Below are 24,805 nucleotides of genomic sequence, written 5' to 3'. Positions count from 1 at the left end.
GGAGCTGTCTTCAGATTTGGTGGTTGTAGCAATTGATCGGTAGTGGTGCAAATCAGGATGCAATTGATCTGGTATTGATAATTTGATCATGGTGATGACAATCTCCTATTCTGAACCACTGACATCTGCTTTGGTAAATGATATAGTAAAGTACTGTACTCCTAAAATTGCACCTTTATACATGTACATATGAGTAAGTATATCCGTGCACTGTGTAAACTGACCAATATTGTAGACTGAACAATACTGAATGTTTTCTAGGATATGGATAACGTAGAACTAAGTAAGCCTCCATTTGGTCTGGAAAAAGAGTTCCATGCACTCCTCACTCCTGATGCAATCCAGTTTCTAGTTCAGCTCACTTCTGCATTCAATAATGATGTTGACAAGGTGAGCCATATCACCAGTGGTATTACAATGTATCCACCCAGACTTGTAATGTATTATTGAAAGTGTCTTTGCAAAAATATTCCTTATGTCAAGGTTGTAGTAGGTAGTGAATTATTTCCTATAAAATACACCTCAGCTGCTGTAGTTCTTCATATTGAGTCACTGACTAATATGAAAGAGGACCTTAGACCACATCCATCAACACTAACTTTGCATTCTTGATAAAGTCTCACTCTGCTGATTCCAGTGCAGTTAAAATGTTGGTATCTACTTCTTATGGTTCCTGAGCAATCATTTCTGCCACTTTTACCACCCAATATGATAATTAGATTCTCTACTGTCAAGTGGGCGGCCCTTGGTTGGAGCAGAAAGAATGGGACCACCCACCTGACAGCAGAGAGCCTATGATATAGTTCATTCAAAAGATTAGTTCATGTCTCTGGCTCTGGAATACTGTTGAAAACAGAGATGTAGCCTGTTATTACCTAACAGTTTGGTGACAAGGTATAGTAAACCATGAGATGTTAACCAGAAGATACCTTTTTTACTAGGTTTGAAAACAGTTGGAGCGAAACTGACAGCTGATGTGTTGGATGCGTTCAATTGCATAGCAATGACTAAAGTTGTCCATTCATTTCAGTCATTATCAGCCAAACCTGCTATTGAGTATGTAGGGGGCAGCTTGGCAGGTCTCTGATCCTTTGTTTACATGTGGATAAGAGTTTTACAGGGGCTTTTGAGTCCATTCACAAAGAGTTGTTTGGTGAGGATTTTGGCAAGGAAAAAATCCGCTTCAGGAATTAGGAAATGTTTTTTTTTTCCTCCAGCACAAAACCGCTAGTGGTTTTTGCCAATTCCAAGTGGATTTTCCGCCTCCCATTTGACTGCATTGGTTTTTGCAGGCAGAATCCGCCTGATGGAAGCTTTTTTTTCCGCTAGCAGAAAAAATCTGCTAGCGGAAAAAAAAAAGCTAGCAGAACCCATAGAACTCTATGCGTAGACTTTTTTTCCACGTAGATTCTGACACGGATTCAGCACCAAAATCCTCGCCAAAAAACTCTGTGTGAATGGACCCCTACCTATTTTTCTACAGATCGGATATGTGTATGTCCAGTATTAGTAATGATTTTTGTTTTCCAATACATCATTTACTTGTTCAGATTTTACTGTTGTTGAAGGGGAGTTTTCCAGGGGATAAAAATAATATTACAGTATATACTGATCAGAAGGACATAAAAAAGAGCTAACAGTGCTTTTACCTCCTCTGTTCTCGTGCTGCTCTGTTCCAAGATTGCCCAGTCCTTGTTTCTCTTTGCTACCTGTGTAATATGTAGATATAGGAAATGTTTGGACAGATTTAGTTAATATTTTTTTCTCTGGAAAAAAACTTTAAGGCTAAGGTCCAACACAGCTTTTTTTTGCTGCAGATTTTGCTGCGGTTTTTTTTTAGCCAAAGCCAGGAGTGAACTGAGCAGAAGGGAGAAGTATAAGAACTTCTTATATATCACCCTTTACTTTTGTAGTCATTCTTGACATTGGCTCAAAAAAACGCAACAAAATCTGCAACTAAAAAAGCTGCTTTTCCACAAAGTGGGACCTCAGTCTAAAGAAGCACACACATGGAACCATATTTCTGTATGCCTATCGACAAAGTAAACCTCAGAAACAGAGGTATAGCTATAGATCATGAAGAGGTTGTAGTTACTTGTTGACATATGTAGTCATAAAGCTAAGACTTTTGGAAATTTCTATTTTTTGTGACCTGTTTACAGATTTTGTGGAAGCGAACAGCACGAAAGGTTGAGCTTGACTTAACCAATGGCTATCCTGATTTTTCACCGGACACTGCACACATTAGAAATAACTCAACATGGAAAGTAGCAGCTGTGCCCCGTAGACTTCAGAACAGACATGTGGATATTGGAGATACAGCACCATACCAAACAGAAAGATTCCACAGATGTTTGATGTCCTCTGCTCAAGGAATACAGGTAGAAAATCTTTTGTATGCACATGAGACAGTGACTTCTAGGATACTAGACAGTGACTTCTATTGTATTGACCACAAATACAATAGATTTAACAATGGGATTCTTATCACGCAGTAGTTTCTTGCGGCTGTAAGATATGTACTACTTTAAAGTCTTTTTTTACCACTTAGGTGGATTTTGATGACGGCAACTGTCCGACATTCTACAATCAGATCAAGGGGATTTTCAATGTTTATCAGTTTGTTCATGGCAAGATACCAGGTAATGAAGATGAAATGTACACCAAGCTGCTATAGTAATAAAACTCAGCCTGTCTTAAATTTATATTATGTATTACCTTTTTTCTGCAGGTTTACCTCCAATTTCTGAGGCCCCTGTGTTAATGCTCCGGCCACGGGCTTGGAATATGGTAGAGCACAATATTCTGGTAATGTATATTACAGTATTTGCCCTTCATAGCCTCTGATGTGTTGTGGACAAGACATTGCCTGTAGTGTAATATGGTTTACTATATTATACACTGCTCAAAAAAATAAATGGAACACTTAAGCAAAACATTGTAACACATTGACAATTTCAAATGCTGTTGTGCAAATGGAATAGACAACAGATGGAAATTATTGGCAATTACAGAGACACACTCAATAAAGGAGGGTTCTGCAGGTGGGGACCACAGACCTCATCTCAGTACCAATGCTTTCTGGCTGATGTTTTGGTCACTTTTGAATGTTGGTTGTGCTTTCACACTTGTGGTAGCATGAGACAGGCTCTACAACCCACACAAGTGGCTCAGGTAGTGCAGCTCATCCAGGATGGCACATCAATGCGAGCTGTGGCAAGATGGTTTGCTGTGTCTGTCAGCGTAGTGTGCAGAGGCTGGAGGAGTTACCAGGAGACAGGCCAGTACACCAGGAGATGTGGAGGGGCTGTAGGAGGGCAACAACCCAGCAGCAGGACCGCTACCTCCGCCTTTGTGCAAGGAGGAACAGGAGGAGCACTGCCAGAGCCCTGCAAAATGACCTTCAGCAGGCTACAAATGTGCATGTGTCTGCACAAATGGTTAGAAACCGACTCCATGAGGATGGTATGAGGGATTGATGTCCACAGATGGGGGTTGTGCTCACAGTCCAACACCGTGCAAGACGCTTGGCATTTGCCACAGATTACCGAGATTGGCAACTTTGCCACTGGCACCTTGTGCATACCTCCCAACCGTCCCGATTACCACGGGACAGTCACGATTTGGAGGGAGGCATGTCCCGATTTAAACTCAGATCTGCGTCCAGAGGATGCAGCTCTGAGTTGAACACATATGCGGCTTCAGCCACATGTGTCAGCGAGAGAGGCGCTCAGAGAGCGGCGAGGGAGCGGAGGAGAAGGTAAGTTCAATGTGGAGGTGGAACGTGAAACTGGGGGCAGATGAAGGAGAGAACGGCATGACACTTGGGGCAGAGATGGGGGACATGAATCTGGGGGCAGAGATGGAAGGGGGACATGAAACTGGAGGCAGATGAAGGGTGTATATGAAACTGGGGGAGAGATAGAGGGGGGACATATAATTTACGTGTGACCGTAGGAGGATTATACTGTGTACGGGCACATGAAAAATTAACGAGTGGGCGGAGTCAACACAAAAGTGGGCGGGGCTAAATTTGCCGCATCGCGCTACCCGCGCCGCACATTTTGTCCCTCTTTCGATTCTTCAAAAGTTGGGAGGTATGCCTTGTGCTCTTCACAGATAAAAGCAGGTTTACACTGAGCACATGTGAAAGGCGTGACAGAGTCTGGAGACGCCTTGGAGAGTGATCTGCTGCCTGCAACATCCTTCAGCATGACCGGTTTATCAGTGGGTCAGTAATGGTGTGGGGTGGCATTTCTTTGGAGGGTTGCACAGCCCTCCATGTGCTCGCCAGAGGTAGCCTGACTGCCATTTAGGTACCAAGATGAGATCCTCAGACCCCTTGTAAGACCATATGCTGGTGCGATTGGCCCTGGGTTCCTCCTGATGCAGGACAATGACAGACCTCATGTGGCTTGAGTGTGTCAGCTGATGAAGGTATTGAAGCTATGGACTGGCCCACCTGTTCCCCAGACAGGAGTACAGTTGAGCACATCTGGGACATCAAACCATCATGAACCAGCAGCTATTATATGTTTGTGCAGGGACAAAACAAGATATCTCCAGGACCAACCCAAACTAAATTGATATAGTTTAAAGTATTAAAGAGAACCTTTCATGTCCTCATAGATGTATTATATACCGCTAGTAAGCTGATGGCTTTCCCAATGATGGAGATATTGGTGCCATTAGTTTTGGCTCCAATATACTGTATATCCTCACTATCAGAAGGGTGGACCTTGCAGCTCAGCATCATTGCTGGGCTGTGAAGAAGGCTCCCCTGACAGTACTCTTCCATAGACTTGTAGTGTCGGGGAAGGGGGGGGGGTTGGGGGGTGTTCCTTACAGCCCAGCAATAACGCTGAGCTGTAGGGCCTGGGCCTAACCTTCTGAGAGTCAGGAGATATATCAGAGCAAAAACTAATGTCACCGATATGTCCAGCACCGGGACACATATTGGGAAAGCTGACTGTTTACCTTCTAGCAGTATATAATACCGAATATCTAAGAGGACATGAAAGGACTAAGGAGAAATTCTGCAAAGTAAGATTGCTTTCAAAAACAGAATCAGGATTTCATAGCTTAACCTTAGAATAGTTTGTAGTCGTAGAGGCCAATGGCCATGCCCCCGCACCAATCAGCTGTACAAAGTCACTTATGGGACCTGTACTGTACACAATATAGGGTAAGAAGCAGTTGGCTGTACGCCCTGCATAGTGGCTGGATGCCAGTACTGTAGCTATGGATGCTGAGCTGCAGTATTGGCATCTGACCACTATAAAGGGACTTACATTATTGGTTTCCTTCTTTGTATTTTATATAGTACAGCTGATTAATGCAGGTCACTGATCCAAAATGTATTATCTATCCTAAGCATAGGCCATAAAATCCTACAACTTGGACAACCCCTTTAAAGAGCAATAGGAGTCCCTCAGGGTATAACGGATCAGGAAGGGAGGAGTGGGGAGTAGGCACGCACAACTGAACACTTCTCAAGGATTCTTCGACAGTTATATTACGCACAACGCGTTTCGGGCAGAGCTCTTTCTCATGTGCAATATAAACTGAACGGTAGTCTATCCTGATATATCATAAGAATCCTTGAGAAGTGTTTCTACGCTACCAAGATTAGTGGACGGGGAAAAGCTGCTGCCATATACCATTTGGGTTTATAATATATGCTGTTGTGGTGTTGTGACAATATCACAACACGAGAAGGTAAGAGGCCAATCTATAGTGAATAATATTTCACTTCATCATCTTCATACTACACTATATTGGTGCTCAGTGTCTCTCCCCGTTTTCCGTTTCTTTAAACCCCTTTAAAGAGGACCTTTCATGTCCTCTTGCACATGCAGTTTTATATACCGCTAGAAAGCCGACAGGAGGACATGAAAGTCCTCTTTAATTGTTTATTTAGGCCAATTAACAAAATGCAATGTGAATGAACAAAAGAGAAATCTAAATCCAAATAGCTGTGACCAGTCTTTGTCTTCAAAACAACATCAATTCCTCTAGGTACACATGCACACAGATTTTGAAGGAAATCGGCAGGGAGGCTGTTCCAGACATTTTGGAGAGCTAAGCACAGATCTTCTGTGGATGTAGGCTTGCTCATATTCTTCTGTCTCTTCATGTAATCCCTGGGTGCTACAATGATGCTGATCAGATCACACCGAATATTGATGTGATTTTGCGTTCTCATTTGCTCATTTCCTTACTTTTGTTAATTGACAAAAATAAATAAAACATCTATTTTTGAAAGCATTCTTACTTTGCAATATTTCTTCCATACATGGTTCACTTTTAAATGTCTTTAACTTTAAATATGGCTACATTCAAGGGTTAACTCCTTTCAACAAAGTGATACAACTTATCGTTTTCTCATCACAGATAAATGGTAGAGAGATCCCAGGGCCCCTCTTCGATTATGGTCTACTTGTGTATCACACTGGAAGAACACTGTATGAGAGTGAATCTGGGCCATTCTTCTACTTATCTAAGGTAGGTTAAACTGTTAGGCCGGGTTCACACGGGGTTTTTTGGACCGGAATTTGATGTGGAGGCCACCTCAGATTCCGGTCCAAAAAACGGCTAGCCGTGCCTGGATGCTAGTGCAGTTCATCGGCATCCAGTCATGGCATTCCGCTCCGGATTAGGCCCAAATAAATGGGCCTAGTCGGGAGGGAGTGTCGCCAGGCGGGCATCCGCGGCTCAATGAGCAGCGGAATCTGCCTGAAGAAAGGACATTTCACTTCTTTTTTTCTGTGAGCGGGAACAAACCGCTCACAGAAAAAGGAAATGACCGGCTCCCATTGATTTCAATGGGAGGAGGGTTTTTGACATGGGTTCTGACGCGAATTCCCCGTCAAAATTCGGCCCAAAAAAAGCCTGTGTGAACCCGGCCTTACTCCTGCTATCAAAATATTTCCGGGAATTAAGATAAGCCTTAAAAAGGGATAGATTCACTTGAATGAGAGCTGAGTAGCTCAGCACAGCCACTATACAGTGTATGGAGCCGTCTGACCCTGGATCTGTATACTGGGCTGACAGCAGCTGATAAGTGGTGTTGCATTCTCCCTAAGAATAAGCCATCAATATTCAGGCAGGGATAACCCTTTCAACATTTAACAGTTCAGGTTAGTGAATGGCTTTGTGGCTCAGAACATCAAATAAATCTTTAAAACAGTTACGTTAGGTTCACAATGGAGAGGCGGTCCCCTAAAATAGTGTTACAGACAGAGCCCAGCAAACACCATTGATTCTAATGTGGTTTGACAGGTGTCGTTTTTTAACCCATAGTGACAGTGGAGAAACTGAATTTTGTCAGACAGTGTTCGCAGATGTGAATGTTGCCTTAGGTTAGTAAATCTGCCCCAGTATTGCCTCTTCCTCTTCATGTAGGAGCCAAACAGCTGATACTTGGATTTTCATTGACAGGACATGTTGGAGATGTCTCTGATTATAATTAACTACAATACAATATTGCAATTCTATGAAGTAAACATAAATATGTCTCTATATTTCTTTCCAGGTAGAAAGCTTTCTAGAGGCCAGACTCTGGAATCAAATATTTGTCTGGACAGAAGAAAAGGTGATGTGGCAGCAATTTGTGAGAGTCATGTTACGGGCACATTCCCATAACCAAGAATTAGATATGTATTTGTTTAATGTAGAATCAGTCGGAGATATAACAAGTTGCTCTTTTCTATTTTACAGGAGTTTTACAAGATTAGAAAAAGATGGATGCTTTCTTTACCTGTCTAAACTTTGTGTGTGATACTGCAGCTCAACTCCATTGAAGTGAATAGCGATGAGCTGCAGTACCATGCACAGCCCATGGACAGGTGAGGTGCTGTTTTAGAAAGAAAGCAGACACATTTTTCTGATATTGTACAGCACAGTAAGTGATAAAGATAAATACAATCTTTTACCTAATAATAGTTAAAAAGATGTTGTAACCTTTTGAATTATACTTGGCAATTTGCAGATGTGATTAAGTATTGGAGTATACTAGTACAATCTTTTTTCTTCAGCATTTACACATATCAGAGCTGGAATTATATGTACTATTGTGTATAGTCTCTGTTTTCTAATGCATGATTTTTGGATACTTTAAAGGGAATGTGCCACAACTCAGTGATGTAACTAGCAAATAATGGGCCCCCCCGTGTAAACCCATTTACACAGACTATAATGCCTGAAAGTGGCATCCAGACAGTATAAAGTCCCATAGCGGTCCCTCCAAGCAGTATAATGTTCTACCATGGACCCTGCTTATAATATTATGCCCTACAGAGGCCCCTGTATATGCAGTATTATGCCCCATATTGGTCCCTGCACACACTATTATGCCCCATAATGACCCCTGCCCACACTATAATGCCCCATAGTGGCCCCTGCACACACAGTTTTGTAGCTCCATAGTGGCCCCTGCACACACAGTGTTATGCCATATAGGGCCGTTTTAAGATATTGGTGGGCCCTGTGTAAGTGTTTCATAACTGCCCCCCCCCCCATCACCACCACCTAGAAATTCCTGGTCTGCACAAATTCTAATGCCCCCTCAATGGCCCCCACATAGTATACCACACCTTAGTGATTAATGCCTCCCTAGTGGTCCCATAATGCCACTTATAATGTTCCCTTCCAGGTTGCTCCCACATTTTCATGTCCCCCTACAGGTTTTCCCCACAGATTCATATCCACCACCCCCCTGGTTGCTCCCACAGTGTCATGTACCCCCCCCCCCCCAAGTTGCCCTCACTCTGTCATGTCTGCCTCAGGTTGCCCCCACAGTGTCATGTCCCCCCAGGTTGTCCCCACAGTGTCATGTGTCCCCCCCTTCCTGGGGTTGCCTCCAAAGTATCATGTCCCCCCACATCCCAGGTTGCCCCTACAATGTCATGTCACCCCTTGGGTTTCCCCCACAGTATCATGTCCCCCCACCCCCCAGATTGCTTCCACAGTTTCATGTCCCCCACTGTATATAATCAAAGAAAAAACCAATTTATTACTTGTTACCTTATTACTCACCTTTCCCCGTTCCCCGGTACACTTTTGTCTCTGGTCCCAGAGTCTTCAAGGAGCAACAGGCGCAATGTAAGGGATGTCACTACATTGCACCTTCTGCTCCCAGGATCCCGGAAGCAAAAACAGTGGCCGGGTGATGAATGAGGGAGCGGACGGCAACTCATCAGTATGCTTCGAATGCTGATGAGTTGGTGCAGACCAGACCCACTGCCCTGGATAGTGGAACAGAAAATGTCAGACTGTCCTGCTGTCCAAAGGGGGCCCCGGCTACCATAGGGCCGGGTGCAAGTTGTTGCGACTTATAATGACACCGGCCTGGCCCACATGACGTTGGGGACGTCACCAAATAGGCCCAAATACTGCTGTAGCACAGGTGAGGTAAGTTACAGTGTTTTTTATGTTCTCTCACCTCCCCCTGGCCCTCAGATCATTATACTCCGGGGTCTGAAAAGAGCCCAGAGTATAATGATAGCAGTGTTTGTTGGGGTTCACGGGCTGCAGCCTCACTAACCTTCCGCTTCCGCAGAAGGGAGAGCGCAGGTGGCTGTGTGCAGGAGTGGAGAGCAGTAAGTAAATAGGGCCCATTACTTGCTGGGGTTACTCCAGCACATAAAAAGAGATGACTATTTTGTTCTGTTCCTCTGTCATTTCTTCTGAAAATGTTTGGATATGTACACAAATGGGGGTTACTATTCCTTTTGTCAAAGGGGTGTTTTGTTTAACACTGATTGACCAATATCAGGCTTTGTAGGGACACACCTCAACTGACAACAACCAGTTGTCAATTTATTTATTAGTTGTAAGGATGAATAACCGAGGAACAGCTCAATACAGAATTGTAAGAAAAGACGATCTAGAATTTTTAATGGGGTATTCCCATGAACATTATCTTATCTTGATCGGTTGCCAATAGATACGACCACAAATGCAGAAACTTTCTATGGTTTGAGACTTGTCAGGAACCCAGCCATGATTTTCTTTTTGTAGCTATGTTATAAGGCAGGGACACTACATGTATGAGAAGATATCCCGGCCACTATAAGGAAATCATGGCTGATTTTCAAAATTGAAAAAGAAGATTTGACAGGTCCTATTTACTTTGTATATTCATACACAAGCAGAGTGGCTTTTGACAGTATGTCTCTTCATTAACCCTATAGTTAGGTCTAGCACCTGGAAGCATTAAAGCTACGGTGCTGATTGAAAGTGTGCTGGCATCATTTGAGATGGAAGAAATCCTCTATGAGCTGAAGGACCATTCTGCTGGTCTGAACTGTGGCATTTGGGATTACGCGGCCTCCTTTGTGAACAAATTTGGTAAGTGAGAACAAATGAAATGAACAAATATAAAACGAAAAGAATAATTTATTTGCCTAGATATTTACCCCAAAAATGACACATTGACCTTATTCAAACAAAAATATATCAGTCTTTATTAATCCCAACAAATCTAGCTAATAGTTACTCCATTAGAGACATATAGAAAAGCAGAGGATGGAAGGTCATGGCTACACACACAGCACAAAAGGTAACACCACAACAATTCAGAAAGTGTACAATTCATATACAAACTCTTATATCAAATCCTAGAAAAACAATGATACATAAAGTAATACAAAAACCCTTGTATCAATCTATGTGGATGAACCCCAGGCACAATAAAAAATAGTTTAGTATTTTTTTTAAATAAGGTTTAAGTGTCAGTTATTACTATTACTATTGTTAATGAAATAGCCTTGTTATATTTGTGGGTTCAAAATATCTTTTCTTCTCTTGAGTAATAGGGAGACTCTCACAAACAAATCTCCTTTTATTTTATCTTATTTGTCCTATTAGCATATGAAAGGATCAAAGAATGCTAAGAAATATTTTTATTATGTTACGCCCAAGCCAAAGTAATATTTCACCATTGCATTGCAAGGAGCTGACACAGGGGCCTATTCCAAATGTTGTCATGGTCTCAACTGTACGTAAATTGATGTAAGAAGAGATTAAACTTTTATATATTAGTGTAAATGCAGAAATAAAATACATTTATTTGAGTTTTTTAAATGTCAGGTTGTAAAATAAAAGCAGAAACTCTCCACTGGTTTCCATTCACTAGTTTATATATACAGTATATGCTGGATACTGTGTGAATAAGGTATAATTTACTATATAGGATATATTCCTATTACTGCTACTAAATCGGCCACTAAATCTCCCTCGGGATTTTATTGATGCTGTAAAGCTGACCACAGAGACAAAAAAGCTGTTTGTTAAAAAGTTATTTGACCGCATTTATCTCCTCCGACCTTCTCATAAACACATTCGGCTGAGTGTGCATGTTTATTTAATAGAGAGGGGGGAATATTGCCAGACACTTCAGTCATGGATAACACAACGTGCCTGAAACCCCTTCACCCTGATATTTATCAAGCAGTCTTTAGGCTGACACTACACATTACATTACATCTTAAAGAAATCAATTGCATCTCTTTTTTTATTTATTTATTTTTCAGAATGGTTATAATTATTACTTATTAGACACCTTGCAGTTAAGGCCCCGCGTAGCAGAGAACAACGCTCGGAAACGCATTGCGGCTTTTTCATTGTGATTTTGTAGAGCTTTCCTCTGCAGACTTTTTTTCCCCTATTATAACTGTATGGATAACGCCTGTGGTTCTGAAGGTATAATGGACATGCTGCAATATTTAAAAATACAGCAGATTTTTTCCTGCGGTTTGTGGAGGGGATTAACCAGAATCCCATCCACTTTGCAGGTAATATAAAACACTGCATTTTCGCAATGTGGGTTTTCAGCCTAATGGGGTGTGAGTCAAATCCTCTAATCTTGTATTTTGGCAGCCATCTTGTACTCTTTCACATATAAATTGTATAAGTATGTATTTTTCTGCTTAAGTCAAGGAGGCCCCTTGTTAGACTTTAAGGAATGTGATAATGAACGTTAATGCATAGGTTGCTAATCCTTATCTCTCAAGGGCCTCATTTTGAGAAGATGCAGCTGACTTTGTATATCTCTTATCTCCTTTACATGATGTATGGACACATAACAAACAAAAGTATTAATCTTATGGTATCTGGGCACTCTGTCATATTTTATGGTATATGAAGGTCACTTAGAGTGTGTATAGACACAGAGTTTATGTAGCTTATTGTTAATTAGGTTGGAGCATGTCATCTTATCTCTTTTGTCATGATATATACATATAGACATAGTCTGGGATGTTAGCTCACACATAAGTATTTTGAATCCTTCTTTGTTTCATGGGAAAGTCCATCCCAGTTTGGAAAGTTATAATGAGCCTCAGCCAATATATAACCAATCATGTTATACTAATTAGAATAGCCAAGCCAGCTCTTTGTCTGTAATGTATTTAAACTACCTTTTTCTTACAATAAAATTAGAATTCACTTGGTACACCATCAGCTGTGCGTGTGACTTCTCCAGGCCTGCGATCTAATCTCTAATTAGGACCTCTACAACATACGGAGGGATCCACTGATGTCCCTATCAGGGGGTTCCAGGCTTTTAAGATATTGATGACCTATCCTTAAGACACCTGGCACCTACACTGATCAGCTCTTCTCAGCTTCCTCTGTTGCCAGATATATGCAGAGAATGGGCAGAAACAGATTGTTCTATTCTTTGTCTAATGGCTGCAGTCACTAAACATCAGATCCTATTCACTTGAACAAGAGCGGAGCAGCAGTACTTCACATTGCATCTGTTTCAAGCACATTCTCTGTGTATGTTCCGACAATGAAGGTAGCCAAGAACAGATGATGGGTGGGGGTGCTATTGTTGGACCTCTACCAATCTTATATTGATGGCCTGGTCTATAAATTGGTCATTTATGAGATACTAGCATCTGCTCGCGACTTCGTCTGCGTGTTGTTGTTGGCGATGATCCGCTTATATTTACTCAATAGTTGCTGTCGATGATCCACCTGCTCCCGCGTCTTGGCTCTGCTACATCATTGCATATGCGCAGCATGCCCAGCTGTATGTACATCTCTGCATATGGAGAGCCTACTCAGCTGTGCTAAAGTGCTGCCTAAGCTCTGCTACATCTGGCAAGTTGGATTACAGGGGTGTTCTTATGTCACTGTCTGAGCAGCTTGTGTATTAGAAAGGGCTGAATGGATGTGGCTGAAATTTGCCACAGTTTGATCTGCCTGCTCCCGCGTTTCGGCTCTGCTACATCGCTGCATATGTGCAGGATATCCAGCTGTATGTACATCTTTGCATATGGAGAGCCTACTGAGCTGTGGTACAGCGCTGCCTAAGCTCTTCTACATCCGGCAATTTTGATTACAGGGGTTTGGTTATGTGAGTGTTTGAGCAGCTTTTGTGTTAGAAATGGCTGAACGGATGTTGCTGAAATTTGCCACAGTTCCCCCCCTCCCCATCAGAGGCTGAACACCACATTCCCAGTCATACTCACACAAAGTCTACACCTGATCTTCTCCTCTTGCCCACACACAGCCTACATGTGCTGTACTCTCCTGATCGTCCTTGAGACTTCATTTTTGGCAGCTTCACACTGTTTGGTTTCATCCTATATAGCTTCACCCCCAACATAGTGTGTAGCTGCGCCCACCCAATAGCATGATCCTATCTGAGCACGGCTCAAGGACCTGTGATGACGTTACCACGGGTCCTTTAGTGTAGTCTGAATTTAAATACATTCGTAGCGGGTGTGAAGTGAGGTCATTTAACGGGATAACAAAGTAGCCTATGTTTTAATTGTGGTTCCAATCTATGTATGTGGCAAATTTCAGGCACATCCGTTCAGCCGTTTTTGCGTGATTGAGGAACATACATCCAAACCCACAAAATATTAGTAGGATTAGTAGGATCTTCAAACCAGAAAACCTGTTTAGTTAGTGTCCTACAGCGCTTTTCACAGAAGGTCCGCAGAGGTTTCCTCTGCGGAATTTCTGCTTCAATTATACTACGATTTCCAAAGTTGCAAAATCACAGCGTGTCCGCAGCACGTATTTTCAGGCACTGTAAGGATTGGATTTGCTAGAATCACATCCACCACACAGTGACTGTAAAACGCTGCGGTTTGGCCTCGTGGGCCCTGGCCTTAATGACATCCCTTGCTATCCTGATATTTATGCTGTGCATTTTAATCTGTTATCTTATACAAGTTTTTAATACTTCGTAATATTTTAGGCCACCGTCCAGAATTCTTGTTGCCTGATCGCAGTATGTATGTGAATATGGAGAAACATTTTCTTAAAAGTTACATGGATTTGTTGGTGCAAACATGCCATCAAAGAGGAGCCTTAGCTACAGGAGGAATGGCTGCCCTTCTTCTGCCAAAAGACAAATATAGTGTAGAGTATAACAATGTTATTGCAGCTGTAACACGGTAAGATCTGAGACTATGTACCACATTGTATAAACCCAGTCATGTTGTAGTTATTAAAAATAAATTCTACCATGATTTAACATAAAAAATTCTAATGGGTTTAGTTCCTGCCTCTTCATCTGTGTTATTATATTTATGGCATATGATCAAGATTAAAGGGGTTCTCCCATCTCAGCCAGGCTGTCTGCAGTGTCTGCTCCTCTCTTCCTGTATTTCTCTCACTCTTCCTCCCTCCTGCTGAACAGGACACACAACATTTCTGCGGGTCAGATAATCTGCAGATTATTGTACAGAATAGACTTAGTGTTATCTGTGTGTTTACTTAGAGAGATAATTATCAGCAAAGTGCAATTGGATTGTCCAGCTGGTACTGAGTAAGTGACATCACTTGTCCTACAGGTCTGTGGTTATAGCAACGCACTGTAAACAATGGAAGTAATAAGGTCACATTGCAGGCAAACAAAGCAGAATTTCTAAAACAAAATATTTAGGAAAAGTCTTCAATTTATATAAGCTACCAGTATAGATAGGATCTTTGAGATGGGACAACCCTTTTAAGCTCAATCTCAGACTAGACAATGTTGCCATATTATTATCACAGATTTCCTAGTTCATCAACCCTCAACCCCAGTCCCTCACGAAAATGGCTGAGTCTCTACTTCTCAGGCATCTTGAGTTCTGCAGTGGTTTTTGTGAGCAGTCCACGTTTATATTCTTATTTTTATATATAAATATTTTTCACTTTTTTAGAGACTTATTTCTAGACTTATGCAGATGTAGCAGAGTTAAGCCAAACTTCTGGAATTGGTTAAACTGCTGCAATGTGATATCTTATTACAGAAGAAAGTGTTTTTCCAATGACTTTTCATTGTTTTTTTGTTGTCTTCTGTGATGAGATATTATGTTGCAGCACAGGTTTGGGTTAACTCTGCTAAATCTGTTGCTTGAAAAATTTGTAGGTATTTTTTCAGATTATAATATAGTTTTACCATAAAATAGACATTTTGTTAGTGTTTTCAGATTCTATTGTAAATTTTGATATCTATTTTATGGTAGTTGGGCATCGACTAACGGTATAATGGTGAACGGTAGTGTAGATTTTTGGAGGGTTGGGGGGTCTACTCTTTGCACAGTTATGATTTATGGTAATTATTTATTTAAGGCTAAGGCCCCCACTTGGCATTCCACAGCAAAAAAGTGCTGCTGGAAAAACTATGGTGGCAAAACATCACGGTTCTTCCCGCACTTCTTAAGACAGAAAGTTGACAGAGGTTTCCTCTGTGGACTTTCTGTTTCAAATATACCTATTAGAAAACTGTTGGCGTTTCCATAGGTATAATTGACATGCTGAGATTTCTAAAACCGGCTTTGGAATTTACAGAGTGTCTGCAATGCGTTTTTTCCCACAAAGTGGGCATGGGATTCACTAGAATCCCATCCACTTTGCCCTGACTGTAAAATGCTGTGATCTTTCCTGCATTGTCTCCACTGCGGGCAAATCTTGGCATTCACGCCACGTGGGGCCCCCGGCCTAAGGCAGTTTTAGATGTTTACCTTTAAGGCAAACCTCACCTATTTTATGATAAGCCTGGCTCCTTCATTATTTTATGTTTCATCTCTATCTCTCAAATAAGACTGTATTTTAGTAATAATCTCATGTCTGTGCATTTCAGGTTAAAACTGTTTGAAATAAATGCTGGAGTGGATGGGTTTATGGTATATGATGTTGACCTGGTTGAACCAATGCAAAAGGTACGACCATCTCTACTGTAAATATATCTAATATATTCATGAATATTTCTAAACAATTAATTCTGTTACAAGAGCCAGGTTTGCTGAGTGCCACATTTTTAGATTAAGGCTGAGGCCCCATGTTGCAGAAACACATCTTTTGTGTTGCATTTTTTGAGCCAAAGCCAAGAATGGCTATAAAAGGAATGAGAAATACACAAGAAGTTGTAATACTTCTCCCTTCTGCTCAATCCTCTCCTGGCTTTTGCTCAAAAAATGCAGAAAACTCTGCAAAAAAAAAAAAAGATGCATTTCTGCAAAACGAGGCCTCAACCTTAGGCCGGTTGCAGGCGACTGTGGTGTGGGCCAGTGTGCTATCCGTGTATTTCATGGATAGCACACTGACCCATTCTTTTCTATCAGCTTCTGTGGATTCTATTCATTTAATCAAAGGAGCCATGGAAGCACGGCGCATGCACGGGCTGCGCACAGGGACATCCTTGTGTCCCCAGTGTGCAGCCGGTTCTTTTAATTCACGGCAGGCCAATTACAGCACGGTTGTCTGCAACCGGCCTTTGGGTGCCTCCACATACACCGTGCCCTCAAGCAATAGCCAAGAGCCACATGATTTTAAATGAGGTGTTATCTCCAAATATCTGCCATTGGTCACTGTGGATGGATGGAGCTTCAACCACATGTAGCAGCTTGAACATGTGGATACATAATTAGTGTAAATAAGACTAATATAATAGTACAATAAAGGTATATTTGTTACAGAAACTTCTAGGAATCAGTACCCAACTCGTTCTCATGCACATGGCTGTTTAGCTGCTCCATTTTGAGCTGCCGCAGTCAGTAGCATCTCAGTGGTCTCTTTTATTCTTTTATCCACTTCCTTTTACCACACTCTCAACAGAGAGAGTCAATAACAAATAGGATTCCATAGCATTCTTTCCATGGCTTATTATTATTAATATGCCTGTCAGTATTAAACTGCATAATACAATGAGATACAAAAGGTTTGCTGTGTACTTTTATCAGCAGTGGCATTGGTCATGTCTCATGTTGTGGGACTAAAGAAATGCACATTGTATTGAATAAACTGTTAAAAAAATATGAAAAATATAAAGAAAGCTTATTTCTAATAAAATAATTTTTATGATTTATTGATTTGATGATTATGTTAGAAGAACAACTTTTCCATGAAGAGGCATTTACCCTGTAAACCTTTTGTTTAGCTTTTCCAGCAGCACACCAGTGGACCCAACCAGCTCCATGTCATTCCATCTGTGAGAATCTCCCGCTCTGACTTACTTATAATGCCTGCTGTGAGTACAAGTCATTGGGAGAGTTCTGCAAATTCCAAAGAGCAACAGCTTTAGGAGGTTTTTTTTGTATTCCTCAGGGAGGTGTCACACTGTTTGGCCTAAAATATAACATTGCGGTCGGCATACTATTCATTGATGCCTGGCTTAAAGGTAGACATTATTATCCTGCCTTAAACAACGCTTCCCCATGTTACTTTATAGCATTATGATATGTTTTTCTATATTTTTATGTGTTAGGGGAAGGCCATTTCTTCTATTGTGGAAAAGTGGAAGACTCGGCAACAGCTGAAATATCTCGATCTCAGGTATGCATTAAAGATGGACATACCCTTTAAAGTGAACTTTAAATTGATTTCTGTTGTATACTCTATGAGCAGGATATGACAGGTTAGTCTCCGTTCCCACAGAGTAACGCGCCGCTCATTTAGACACGTAAACACATGTCAGAGCGAGGCGCTTCAAAACAGATCCCATTTACTTCAATGGGTGCCGGCTTACACGCGCTACCCATTGAAGTCAATGGGTTATAAATAAAGCCTCCCATTGATTTCAATGTGTAGCACACATAAGTCGGCACCGATTGAAATCAATGGGATCTGTTTTGAAGCACCTCACTCTGACACGTGTTTACATGTCGAATGAATGGCGCATTACTCCGTGGGAACGGAGCCTTATGAAATTGAGCTCTGTGACATATCCTACTAATATAAATGTGAAAGTTTGTGTATTTGGATGTTTGTTCCTCAATCACGCAAAAACGGCTGAACAGATTTGCCTGAAATTTAGTATATACTAGATTGTAACCTCGATTAAAACATAGGCTACTTATTATCCCGGGAAATCACATGGCTGCACGACTGCTATGAATGAATTTATGTTCAGACTACACTAAAGGACCCTTGATGATGTCATTAAAGGTCCTTGAGCCGTTCTCGGATAGGATCACGCTATTGTGTGGGCGGAGCTACACACTATTTTATGAGCAGAGCTATATAGGATGAAATTTGAGAGTGTGGAAGCTGCAGAAAATGAAGTCTCATGGAAGGTCAGGAGAGTAGCGAACATGCAGCCTGTGTGTGGGCAAGAGGAGTATATCGGGTGTACAGTTTTTGTGAGTACGATGGGGGAATGTGGGGTTCAACTGTGGCAAATTTCAGCAACAATCGTTCAGCCATTTCTAACACAGAAGCTGCTGAGAAACTGCCATAAGAAAACCCCTGTAAGCCAAATTGCTAGATGTAGCAGAGTTTGGGCACAGCTCTAGCACAGCTAAGTATGCTCGCCTATGCAGAGATGCACATACAGCTGGATATTCTGCGCATATGCAGAGATGTAGCAGAGCCGAGACAACAGCAATTGGCTACATATAAACAGATCATCGCCAACAACACGCGGATGAAGTCGCGGGCAGATGCTAGTAGGTTTATATAATTAGGAGAAGGATTTCTAAGTTAAAAGCAGAGTAAATCCTGACAAGACTCCTATTAGAGACAGTTAGAGTCCTGTTCACTCTGCCCAAACACAGTGATTGACAGCTTTTCCTGCATCACTGTGTACAAAGTAGACTGTCAAGGAGCCTAGGAGTTTAGGCAGTATTCACACATCAGCATTTTGTGGACGTGTGATGCCAGTGATTATCACTGACAGTACTCTACCCTGCTTATTTGTGGGCCACGTGCTGTCCTTTGTTCATGATCTGTCCATGAAAAACTATCACTTTTTTAACATCTCCTGTGCATTTCAATGTTTCTGGGTCTATGAGAAATGGATGATACATGGATGCCATCCATTTTTTCACAGATCCATAGACTTGCATTGATATTAGTGGTGAAACTACTGTCATAACGGCTGCTACAGGGGGCCAGTGGCTTCTGCGGGGGGAGGGGGGGGTGTATCTTTAGATCCTCAAGTTTAATGATCTGAGGACCAGGGGAGGTGAGCAAACATAAAAAAACTGTATTACTTACAAAACCAAAATTTTTACAATATCTGTAATGAAAACCATAGAAGCCACTATGGGACATAATACTGTGTGAAGGAGCCACTGTGGGACATTATAATGTGTGGAGGAGTCAACTATGGAACATTTTACAGTGTGGAGGAGCCACTGTGTGACATTATACTATGTGCAGGGGCCAATGTAAGACATTATACTGTGTGGAGGGGCCACTATGTGACATTATATTGTGTGGAAAGGCTGCTATGGAAAACTATACTACATTATGTGGAGGGGCCACTGTGGAACATATACAGTCCTATGAAAAAGTTTGGGAACCCCTATTAATCTTAATCATTTTTAGTTCTAAATATTTTGGTGTTTGCAGCAGCCATTTCAGTTTGATATATCTAATAACTGATGGACACAGTAATATTTCAGGATTGAAATGAGGTTTATTGTACTAACAGAAAATGTGCAATATGCATGAAACCAAAATATGAATGGTGCAAAAGTATGGGCACCTCAACAGAAAAGTGACATTAATATTTAGTAGATCCTCCTTTTGCAGAGATAACAGCCTCTAGTCGCTTCCTGTAGCTTTTAATCAGTTCCTGGATGAAGGTATTTTGGACCATTCCTCTTTACAAAACAATTCAAGTTCAGTTAAGTTTGATGGTCGCCGAGCATGGACAGCCCGCTTCAAATCATCCCACAGATGTTTAATGATATTCAGGTCTGGGGACTGGGATGGCCATTCCAGAACATTGTAATTGTTCCTCTGCATGAATGCCTGAGTCGATTTGGAGCGGTGTTTTGGATCATTGTCTTGCTGAAATATCCATCCCCGGCGTAACTTCAACTTCGTCACTGATTCTTGAACATTATTCTCAAGAATCTGCTGATACTGAGTGGAATCCATGCGACCCTCAACTTTAACAAGATTCCCGATGCCGGCATTGGCCACACAGCCCCAAAGCATGATGGAACCTCCACCAAATTTTACAGTGGGTAGCAAGTGTTTTTCTTGGAATGCTGTTTTTTTGGACGCCATGCATAACGCCTTTTTGTATGACCAAACAACTCAATCTTTGTTTCATCAGTCCACAGGATCTTCTTCCAAAATGAAGCTGCCTTGTCCAAATGTGCTTTTGCACACCTCAGGCGACTTTGTTTGTGGCGTGCTTGCAGAAACGGCTTCTTTCTCATCACTCTCCCATACAGCTTCTCCTTGTGCAAAGTGCGCTGTATTGTTGACCGATGCACAGTGACACCATCTGCAGCAAGATGATGCTGCAGCTCTTTGGAGGTGGTCTGTGGATTGTCCTTGACTGTTCTCACCATTCTTCTTCTCTGCCTTTCTGATATTTTTCTTGGCCTGCCACTTCTGGGCTTAACAAGAACTGTCCCTGTGGTCTTCCATTTCCTTACTATGTTCCTCACATTGAAAACTGACAGGTTAAATCTCTGAGACAACGTTTTGTATCCTTCCCCTGAACAACTATGTTGAACAATCTTTGTTTTCACATCATTTGAGAGTTGTTTTGAGCAGCCCATGATGCCACTCTTCAGAGGAGATTCAAATAGGAGATCAACTTGCAATTGGCCACCTTAAATACCTTTTCTCATGATTGGATACACCTGGCTATGAAGTTCAAAGCTCACTGAGGTTACAAAACTAATTTTGTGCTTCAGTAAGTCAGTAAAAAGTAGTTAGGAGTATTCAAATCAATAAAATGATAAGGGTACCAAAATTTTTGCACCGGTCAAATTTTGGTTTAATGCATATTGCACATTTTCTGTTAGTACAATAAACCTCATTTCCATCCTGAAATATTACTGTGTCCATCAGTTATTAGATATATCAAACTGAAATGGCTGTTGCAAACACCAAAATATTTAGAACTAAAAATGATTAAGATTAATAGGGGTGCCCAAACTTTTTCATAGGACTGTATAGTGTGAAGGGGCTGTTATGGGACATTATACTGTCTGGAGGCCACTTTGGGACATTATAGTGTGTGTAAATGGAGTGTTATAACGCATGAAGGCCAGGAAAGGAGGTACTATATCGTGTTTGTGGGTGACTTGGGCTTGCAAAAGTTTGCTATGGGGCCAAGTCTTTGCTACTTATGCCCATGGTTGTGGTGTAGAGTCATTGATCTTATTTATATAGTGAATTGCGCTCTATTTATTTTTTCACAAATACATTGCTAGATGGTTGCTAAAAAATAAAGCAGATAGCATCCTATATTTCACATGCAAAAAAAAAACCCAAAACGGCATACATATCGGACATGGGTAGAACACAGAAACACACTGACGTACAATGTCTCATATTTTTTTTTATAGTTTGCAAGACAGATAGTTATTGCTAAAGCAGCCTAAATACAAGTGTGAAAGTAGGCTCAAGATAGCATTTCATGAAATTTCAGAGAGATTAAAGGTATAGACACCCCCTGGAGGCTGAAAAGTGTACCAGCATGAGGTCTTAGTACAAACTTTATTTTTATTATTTTTATTTTAGCTGCTGAATCACAAGCATTTTTCCCTATATATTTAAAAGGGGAAGAAAAAAATGTAGAGAAAAAGGGCAGCAAAAACTGAGTAAAAAACATTGAAGAATGTTACCAGTGATTTGGTTTCTGGGAATCCTCCATGACAGCACCGCTGGAGGTTGACATAATGCCCTGATAGGGATAGGGCACAGAAGAGCTTAAAAGTTGCTACTCTCCTTCCTTACGCCAGTGATCTACAAATGGTCAAAAATAACAAGGGCGATGTCAAGGAGGATTCTCAAGTCATCCTCCATGACAGCACCTCGGGAGGTTGACATTGTTCCCTAATACAGACAGGAAACATAAGCCTTAAAAGGTTGGGAAAAATGCAATGCGTTTTCACAGTTTTTTCTACTGCATTTTTTAACTGCACTTCACTACAAGGATCCTTAGGGTGCATTCACACTGAGTAAACGCTAGCTTATTTTGTAGAGTAAAATTACACTTGTAAATTTTGCTATCCCATTGACTTTAATGATATTTTTTTACAAGTGTAAAAATACGCCTGTAAAAAATACGCCTGTAAAAATACGCCTGTAAAAATACGCCTGTAAAATGTAATGAAGTCAATGGGATAGCAAAATTTACAAGTGTAATTTTACTCTACAAAATAAGCTAGCGTTTACTCAGTGTGAATGCACCCTTAGCCTGACATATATGAGACTGATTTACTGTAAGTACTGAGCTACATGATCACCAATCTTCTGCTGCTGTTTTTGTATTCTAAAATTTGTAAATTTTCTGGAAAGTATCTTTAATAGGCTTCTCACTATATGTACATGTATTTATATGCACAGAACCAAAAGAGGACATGCAGACCTTAAAGGGATTATTTTACATTTCCATGCATTGTTTCTGCTTTGTGTACAGGTCTGGCAGTGGATACGACACCAGGTGAAATTAGAGGATGATGACAGAATAGTCACAAGGGGTCTGGTGCATGCCCTAGTACAGCAAGTGGAGCGCCAGCTGGTGGATGAGTCACAGCTCCCTGATCTGTAAGTAAATACAAGCTCTCATGGCAAACAGGGAAAGGCTGCTATCAGTTTGCAGAAAGTAAAATAGATCTTGCTGTCTCACATATTTCTGGGAATGATTTCACTGCCTGCAAACATTTCTATGCCAGCCCATATACAAGGGCAAAACCAGTAAAATATCTCCTTACCCAGTAGTGTGTTGTTGTTGTTTTTTTTGTCTAAAAATGTTGTGGCGAGACTTTACTGTAAAGCCTGTTGTATAATGTCAAAATGTCACTTAATGGCCAAATTTAGAATACACACCTGGACAAAATTGTTGGTATCCCTCGTTTAATGAAAGAAAAACCCACAATGGTCACAGAAATAATTTAAACTGGAATTTGCCAAACTACATGTTGACAAGCCACAAAGCTTCTTGGAGAATGTCCTATGGATAAATGCGACAAAAATCAAACTTTTTGACAAGGCACATCAGCTCTATGTTCACAGATGGAAAAATGAAGCATATCTTGAAAAGAACACTGTCCCTACTGTGAAACATGGAGGAGGCTCTGTTATGTTCTGGGGCTGATTTGCTGCATCTGGCACAGGGTGTCCTGAATCTGTGCAGGGTACAATGAAATCTCAAGACTTTCAAGGAATTGTAGAGAAAAATGTGCTGCTCAGTGTCAGAAAGCTTGGTTTCAGTCACAAGTCATGGGTCTTGCAACAGGATAATGATCCAAAACACACAGCTAAAAACACCCAAGAATGGCTAAGAGGAAAACATTGGGCTATTCTGAAGTGGCCTTCTATGAGCCCTGACCTAAATCCTATTGAGCATCTTTGGAAGGAGATGAAACATGCCGTCTGGAAAAGGCACCCTTCAATCCAGAGACAACTGGAACAGTTTGCTCATGAGGAGTGGCCCAAAATACCTGCTGAGTGGTGCAGAAGTCTCATTGGCTGTTACAGGAATCGTCTGATTGCAGGGATTGCCTCAAAAGGTTGTGCAACAAAACATCAAGATAAGGGAACCATCATTTTTGTCCAGGCCTGATTCTTGAGTTTTTTTGTTGTTTTTTTTTGTTTTGTTTTTTTTGAAGCATGGTTGTAAAGCAATGTCTGACTTTCATTTGTTCATTTTCATAGAATTTTTACTTATTATTACTTTTGTCAGATTCAAGTTATTTCTGTGACCATTGTGGACTTTTCTTTCATTAAACGAGGGGCACCAACAGTTTTGTCCACGTGTGTAGCTTCGTACAACAGTTTAGTGCAATAGTGCATCTTTAGATCTGCATCTCTAGACTCTAGTGTTAAGTTTATTTCACCTATTAGTTTTCTTACTTGTGGCCATAATTGTAAGCCATAATTTTGGACCAATTTTTGAATGCATTTAAAGGGAACCTGTCACCAGAACCCGGCATATGAACCGAGTCCCACAGATAGACGAGTTAGGGTCACTGGTGTCAAACTGTGTTTTTCCCTTGTGAATTGAGGCCTCTGTTTCTTAGGTATTATTTTTTTGGAGTAACAAAGGATTCGCTGTTGCTTAAAAAGAGATAAACATCAATTAGATTTATTTTGGTCAATGATCATTCAGATGGTAAAGCACACATGCTAGTTGTCCTCAATGTAATTTTACTGGATATCGCATCATAAAGCTTTGATATATCGCCATATTGCTCATTTGTATTGTTTTGTATTAAAATAAAATCTCAGTCCCCACAATAAATGTGTTTTACTTGTTTTTAGGCAGAAAGCAAGACTACAAACAGCAGCTGAATTATTCATGGAAATTGTTTTAAAAAGAGATTTTCCTGAGTTCATCACCACCTACCTCAATCTGGATCATACATTCCTCAGCAGTATGTGA

The 24,805-nt window shown here is 41.0% G+C and overlaps 1 protein-coding gene across 1 annotated transcript; it reads left to right on the top strand.

Moving 5' to 3' along the window:
* The first annotated feature begins 264 nt into the window (after window positions 1-264).
* LOC142216792 (uncharacterized) lies at window positions 265-24,805 on the top strand. The gene is made up of 14 exons (XM_075284856.1): window positions 265-390; window positions 2,163-2,381; window positions 2,552-2,642; window positions 2,732-2,808; window positions 6,394-6,504; window positions 7,535-7,594; window positions 10,194-10,350; window positions 14,219-14,417; window positions 16,091-16,169; window positions 17,387-17,476; window positions 17,554-17,626; window positions 17,714-17,781; window positions 22,841-22,968; window positions 24,685-24,805. The coding sequence occupies exons 1-14, from the start codon at window positions 265-267 to the stop codon at window positions 24,803-24,805; spliced, it is 1,599 nt and encodes a 532-aa protein (XP_075140957.1).

This window comes from Leptodactylus fuscus, chromosome 1 (assembly GCF_031893055.1).
Source record: "Leptodactylus fuscus isolate aLepFus1 chromosome 1, aLepFus1.hap2, whole genome shotgun sequence".
Classification (NCBI taxonomy): domain Eukaryota; kingdom Metazoa; phylum Chordata; class Amphibia; order Anura; family Leptodactylidae; genus Leptodactylus; species Leptodactylus fuscus.
This window is presented reverse-complemented; position numbering and strand designations above follow the sequence as displayed.